This window comes from Phyllostomus discolor, chromosome 4, assembly GCF_004126475.2.
Source record: "Phyllostomus discolor isolate MPI-MPIP mPhyDis1 chromosome 4, mPhyDis1.pri.v3, whole genome shotgun sequence".
In the NCBI taxonomy this organism is placed as follows: Eukaryota; Metazoa; Chordata; class Mammalia; order Chiroptera; family Phyllostomidae; genus Phyllostomus; species Phyllostomus discolor.
Window position 1 is genome coordinate 22,512,753 of NC_040906.2, and position 7,335 is coordinate 22,520,087.

General features: G+C 39.8%; 1 protein-coding gene across 3 annotated transcripts in view; it reads right to left on the reverse strand.

Annotated features, from left to right (window-relative positions):
- PIKFYVE (phosphoinositide kinase, FYVE-type zinc finger containing) overlaps nucleotides 1–4,941 on the reverse strand; it is a 74,990-nt gene extending 70,049 nt beyond the window's left edge. The window contains exons 1-2 of one of the 3 annotated variants that reach the window (XM_036022958.1): nucleotides 4,845–4,941; nucleotides 1,352–1,532 (exon numbers count right to left, since the gene is read on the reverse strand). In XM_036022958.1, the coding sequence (XP_035878851.1) occupies nucleotides 1,352–1,532; nucleotides 4,845–4,925 (262 nt within the window). In that variant the 5' untranslated portion in view covers nucleotides 4,926–4,941. Of the gene's footprint in view, nucleotides 1–1,351; nucleotides 1,533–4,792 lie in introns of all 3 variants that reach the window. The other 2 variants (XM_028509782.2, XM_036022959.1) reach the window with 2 other exon arrangements.
- Nucleotides 4,942–7,335: the final 2,394 nt, after the last annotated feature.

Here is a 7,335-nt window from a genome sequence, read left to right on the forward strand (position 1 = left end):
GCAAAGGAAGGCTTGGCATTATTTGAAAAAATAAGACACAGAGTTTGGCAAAGAGAAGGAAGTAGATGAAATCCATCAGGAAGAAATGTATATCTGTATTACATGCATACTTAAAAATTAGAGTTTTGAAAAAAATCAAAGCAGGTGGCAAAATAACAGGCTAGTAATCGGACCCTTAATATATGTGATCTTCAATTTGATTTACTTTTCATTAGAAATATCTTCAGCGTATTAAAGGAAACAGAATGCAAGCTTCACGCAAAGACATAGATTTTAACAGGGTCTGTTTCATTTATTAGATACGTCCCCTGCACTATTAAAATAGTACCCAGCAGATAGTAGGTAATCAATAAACACTTGCTAAATAAAAAGACTGTCATCTTATGTTAACTAGATATAATATGGTCTCCTGAGTGGAATCTTGGGAACACAAAAAGGACATTAGGTAAAAACTAAAGAAATATACATAAAAGACATACTTTAATTAACATATCAATAATGGCATATTTGTTCATTGTAATAAATGTACCATACTAACATAAGATGTTAATAATAGGAGAAAGTGGGTGTGGAGTATATGAGAACTCTCTGTCCTACTTTCCCAATTTTTCTGTAACCCTTAAACTATTCTAAACAATAAAGTTTACTTTGTTAAAAAAAAAAGGTTTTTTGTACAGAGCTTCAAACATGACTGCTGATAACAGTCACTTAATACTATTTAAATTTTTACTTAAACTATTAACTCCCAAATTCCTTTACAACAAAAGGGATTATTTTCTAATTCATTTCAAATAATACAGCCAAATATAAAGCAAAAGATATTAGACCATGTTTTCTTAATTTTTCTTTCAGGAAAAAAATACATTACTTAAAAAAAATCTCACTTTAAACATATCTTTTAATTTGGTAACATTACATTTACACCTTACCTAATTGGTTTAAGTCAACGACAGACCTGAAGATGGTTCCTATTTTTAAATAAGACTTTTTTCTCCCATGTGCTGATCCTTTTAGTTTCACTGCTTTAATTAAAACCTTTTGGCTATTAACCCCTAAAAGAACAAAGTCCATTCTGTGAACTGAAGAAGCTGAAACATACTAAAATAAGGGGAGAAAAAACACTTTAAAAGGGACCTCCTTTTAACATTTATTCACCTCTTCAGTTACTAACAATAAGATTAGAGTGAAAATTCTAGCTTTCTCTTCTTAAGCAGTAAACCCCAGTGAGTATGATTAAAGCTCTCTCCTTGTTAGTATATTACTCTTGCAAAGACACAACATGAAACCTGAACAGGAGAATTTCAGAGAATCAAAATTCTAGGCTTTCTGGTCTTTAGGAATGAAGTCTTACCTTTGTTAAACCGAAAGAGATTTACAAAAGAACTATATGCTGATTTAAAAGGAGGTTCATCCTGGTCAGGAGTCAGAGGTTTAAAGTGAGTGAGGTGAGAGGGACTAGTAGGAGACCGAGGCAAATCATTGGCGGAGTCCAATGTGGGGGAAGTCTTATCATCTGTGGCCATTTCATGAGTCTAAAAAACGAAATAAGCACAAGATATAAAGTTTCTCAGGAAGCCCAAATGTTAGTTCTAAACAGCATCCCTAAATACCTGAAAATCTGACTCTGAAAATTCAGACATATGAAAACCAAACAGTAAATAAGTCCAGTTTAGCATATACCCTCAACTAAGGCTTGAAAACTCTGCAAGTCTGGATCATAAGGAAATCTCTATCACCTAAAGTCACAAGTGTATGGCCAATCTAACTTTCAGCAACTGCTGCTCAAATTACAGAAAATATCAAAATTATTTAAAAATTGGAAGTAGGAGAGAAATGTGAACAGGTAAAAAGAAATAAAATGTGTTTTTGCATAGTTTGTATCTTTTCCACTTGAAGATGTTTTTGTTAAAAGAGATATTCAGTAGTTTTCGAAAAACTGTTTTTTCACAAGCTTTGTTTTACTCCAATTTTTTCTTTTTAAAAAATATAAAGGGTACATATTTCCAAGAAAAGAAAAGAAAACAGTCATCTCCTAATGACGCTGCTACAGTAATCTCAAAAATTACCTCGAACTATGCCTCCACACCTTGGGAACTATTCAGTTGACAAGCCATTCCCCCTCATCTTCTTCCCAGGCATGTGAACCTGGTTTTTCTCCCATTAAGTCTAAACTCACTTAGACATTAAAATGAAGATCTTAAAGGGCTTTCTAAAAATAAATAACCAGAATTCACAATTAAACTAAAGCAGTAAAGGTAACCACATCACCAGATGGGAGTTACAGGAAAGCACTGATGTCTATTTTCTGCCAGCTTGAGTAATACTTCAGATAAAAGTGAACTATGCATAAACTCTAGGCATTAAAGTGCTATAGTTTGCAATCTAATTTTTACTTAACAGAGAGGACACTGTACTCTTATGAAATGTTTTCACGTTCACAGCCATATTTACCATCTCATTTAATTTTTACAAAAACCCTGAAAGGTGCACAGAACTGGCCTTATTCCTGCATTTTACCTTCGGAGGGGACCGATGTGCACAGAACCTAAAATGACTTTCTAGAGAGTCACACCACTTGTCCGTGGTGGAGCTGCCACTAAGCCCCAAGTGTCATCCCAGAATTATTCTGTAGCACAAAATGAGTTTTGTAGCTCTTCTCAAACTTCCAGTTCTAGCCTATTTGAATTCTAACTACTCAGGATGTTGCCTGATTAATAATTCACTTAATAAATTAAAATAGAAATGAAACCACTGACTTGAACAGAATTTTGGCAGTAAATGTTTATTGCCATGGAGGAAAAGGGAAAGAAAAGAGGAAGAAGAGGAGGAAGAAGCAAAGGAAGCAGAGGGGGAAGGGAGAGACAAGGAGGAAGGAGGGAATGAAGGTCTCTAACATAATCTATTACGGAGGATAGTCAATAAACTTTCCAAAGTGTTGTAACAATCCATAGTCTAGCATAAAGAGTTAGGAAATAAGATGGAAACTGACCGATGTAAACTCCAAAAAGTGAAAAAGGGGTTAAAAAAAAGAAAGAAAGCACTGGAGAGAAAGAATAAGGTGAAGGCAATAACCCTAAGGCCTTGGAAATCAGCCTACATTCATTCTACTTTGACAAAGGAAACATCAGAAGCAGAGTCAGCAATCTGCCTAAAGACAGTTAGCATCACTTTAAAGGGTCACCCACATGCAAAACTTTTATGAGGCTAGGTAGATGTGTAGATAAAAATTGCCATGAAAACACTCAGCAATTGTAGTCTCTTAAGGGTAAACATGCCACTTACTTACAGGACATCAGCATTCTGAAAAAAAACTACCCTACAACTCTTATTCTCTGGTAACTTACTACATAAATTAATAGGATTCTTTCCTACCTGACAGATAATTAAAAGTATCAACCTACTCATCAAAGACCTCTGATTATCACCAGTACTTTCTTTGCGTTTTCTCGTTTGAAGGCTGCTATTTATATATTACATACCGGCTGACTTCACACTATCTTGTTGCTTAAGCCAATGGGAAGGCTAATCAGGTGTTAAAATGTAGAAAATAAACCTGATCTTCCAGCCAATACCAAAATTTCTGCAGATAAAAAAAAAATTCTAATTATCAGTCGAGTCCCTTCTAAGTAGTTTTTGAAAAATGCTCAAAAGACATCTAATAATGCAGGACAGCTGGATATGAGAAATGTTAATTTTCATCAACAAAAATTTTTTGTTGCTGTTCAACTGGTGATCAAGGTGCCAGCAGAAACACTAAAGGCAAACCTCAATGCGATCCATATTACCCTCCCCAAAATAAAAGGGGGAGGACAAAGGAAAGCTGTCCTGCTGTACAGAAGAGGCCTGCTCAATCTTTGCCACAAGCCCAAACCCAACTGAGAGAAACGAAGATTATTTTTTTTGTAAGATTCCTGATGGAGTGGGAACTTTGGAGTGGCAGAAAACGAGATTCAAATAAGTCAGAAATAAGATGCGAATAAACCAGAAATGAATCAAAGACATCATCAGTGCCATACACCAAGCAACTACCTGTCCTGTTCTTAAGAGCACTAATTTAACAGAGGGTGCACTGAATCGCTACATGATTATTTAACATATACACAACAGATAAACAAAAACAACTGCTTTACACAGAATGCTAGCATTTCTCATATTTCTGGAATGTCTTACAAGTAACCTTTATATTAGACATTAGACTTCAATTCCTTAAAAATATCCATCACATTCCAGTCTCATCTTCTTGCTGGGAACATTCTAAACAAACGCAAAATACTAATTGGGAAACAAGTCTCCTCCTCGTCTTGGGCTGTGAAACACAAGCAGAAATGGAATAGCCTCAAACAGCAGAGGCAAGCGTTTAAGGAGGCATCTACGTATTTGAAACCCCACTACTGCTGTCCTTTCTGGAGCTCATGAACTTTCTTTTCCAGCCTATGGATGCACAGATTCAGAGCTATTCCACCAGAGAGGGGAGGAACTGGACTGTGCACCTCCAAAGTGAGCTTACAAGCACAGGACGAGAGAAGTTCGAATGTTTCCAAGGAAATCTCTTCAAGAAGAGCCCCATCCGGCTGGCTTCCACAGTCGCATGACAAGGGGCAACAGGGGAATCAGGGGAGCCGGCTACCAGCGGACATAGATTCTCTGCCCTTACCGGCCCAGTCGCAGTTGGGGAGCCACAAAGCTCCCCTTCCTTTTAGCCTTACCCTCCGCTCCGGCACCGGAGCTCGCCAAATAGGCCTTCGGCTCACTCTTAGCCCCAGCAGACGACGCGCCAGGACTCCGCCCTCACCTGCGCCTCCGGCCCGGGCCCGCGGACCCCTCCACCCCAGCAGCGGCTTCACCCGGTAGGGGCGCAGGAAGCCGGCTTCAGAGTGCAGCGATGGGCCTCCGACTGTCGCGGGAGGAAGCAAAGCAGCTAACATGATTGGTGTGACTTCTCGCTTCCCCAAGGCTCCTCCCTCTGTTTCTCCTCTCCTCCAATCCGCAACTTGCCTGGCCGCCGGCTCCGCCCTCTCCTTCTTGCCCGCACTACGCCGGATCAGATGTTCAGGCAGAGAGAATGCAACCCAGATAGAGTCGTTCCTGACAATTTGGCCGAGGTTAGGCCGCCTCAGCCTTCTTAGAAGAAGCCAGGATGGCTGCGCGCGTGAGCATCAGGCGTGCGGGGTCACCTGATGGGTGCCCGCTGGCCGGCGGCTACCGTATGTGTTCGGTGATGTGGGCACTCGTAATATGTAACTGCACGCAGTGGTGTCATGACTGACGTTCACTTGTGTAATATAGAGCATTTATGTCTATAGCCAAGACATTTGGACGACTCTACCAATAACCAGCCACGTGACCTTAAAACAAATTTATTTAGGTTCTGCACAGGTTATCTGTAAAATGGGGCTAATAATAGTACCCACTTAACAGATTTTTTGAGTATCAAGAATTTCATGTGAAGCATTTGGCAGAGTATCAAACACAGAGTAAGCGATGTTAACTCTGTGGATGAAAAGGGGACCACATACTAAACCTGACAAGCTCAGGGTAAGCCAGCATGGAGGGCCTTACAAACTCAGAGATGGAAAGTAACCCCATAGGATGTTCCAAACATGAAAATCCCAAACTAAAACCACATCTCGGCCTGGCCATACTCAAGTCCTAGGCCTTTAGCTTCCTTCACTAAGGTTACTCTTTACCTTACGTGAGCCTATTGTCTGTTTACATCTAAGATAAACCTTTGAAATGTCAGTGTCTCCTTTTCCAGATCCCTCAGGACACAACTGCCTGCACCAAAGCACCAGACCACAGAGCCCCTCACTGTTGTCTTATTTCCTCCATACTATCTTTTCATGATGGAACTGTTAATTATTAACTATCCTATACCCACTAATGTAAAAGATGTATGTGTCTCTTCATTTTACTTTTTATCCAAGCCCAGAGGTTTTCCCTGCTTTGCTTTCTCCCCACCCCCCTTAATCTACCACCAATGGATTTCACATAACCCTATTTATATCCCCTCTTTTTCTTCTAATGTATAAAATAAGCTGCAGAATTGCCATTTTATGGAGCATTTCTCGATTCATTGAGATTATGCTTCTCCGCAATTGTCAGTTTGACTCGAATAAACTCATAAATTCTTAACCTGGCTGGTGTAGCTCAGTGGATTGAGCACAGGCCTGTGAACCAAAGCGTTGAGGGTTTGATTCCCAGTCGGGGTACATGCCTGGGTTGCAGGCCAGGTCCCTGGTGAGGGGCCCCCAAGAGGCAACCCCACATTGATGTTTCTCTCCCCCTCTTTCTCTCTCCCTTCCCTTCTCTCTAAATATAAATAAGATCTTTAAAAAATAAATAAATAAACTCACAAAAAAATTCTCTGCATGGTTTGGATGTTTCTTATGCCAACAGCTCTGTAGCTAATCTTTTCATTCAAGTTTTGAGTTGCAAAGACTGGTGCAAATAAAGTTACCAACCCCCATCTTGCACAGCCTGTATTATCCATTGTTCTGCCCAGCAATAAGCATTGTGCCATTAGCTGAAGAAAACATGCCAAAACCTGCCAACCACAATTATGGAAAGGAAGTTAAACCCAAAGTGAGGTGTTATTTTAATTAAATTATTCAGGCCCTTTCCTCAAGGTTTGACAAATCCCTACCCAGTTTTCCTTGAGTTTGTCTTCTCAGATGCTGGAGAGTAGCATCAAAGCCTGAAGACTGGTACCACTACAAACCTTGGTCACCTTCCTCAGCTGAGCTGGTCAGCAATCAATCATCCTAGGAGTTGGCAGTCAGCTTCCTCTTCTTCCTGCTGCTATTCCACATACACATACACCTGCATTATCCTGACTACCATTCTCAGCAGAGAATCTCATCTATTTGAGTGAAAAAGCCAAGGTGGTTTTGGGTGCAACCTAACCACCAACACCACATATACCTGCACACACATCTACCCTGGCCTGCCTCCCACCAACAACTCTGGGAGAAATGGGCTTCTCTTTTTTTCTCTGGCTCAATCCCCCCAGCTCCCATCCATACCCTCCTATCTCCCCCAGGGGCTTGCACCATATTTTAAACTGTACCTTTTCCAATGACTCCTCCTCATCCCATAAACATGTTCAAGTTTCTGTTTTCCTTAAAAAAAAAAGACAAGCAAAAAAAATCCCCCTCTTATAATTAGCTTGCCAAATATTAATATTTCATAAACCTACAAGAAAGCATAAAATAGACCGAAATCACATGAACAAAATAGCCCAGTCAAGACCCTAATGCATATAGAAACTCCATATATGGTGTTAAAGGTAAACTGAGAAATAAACTTACATTTTTTGATATACCTCAGTTTATCTTC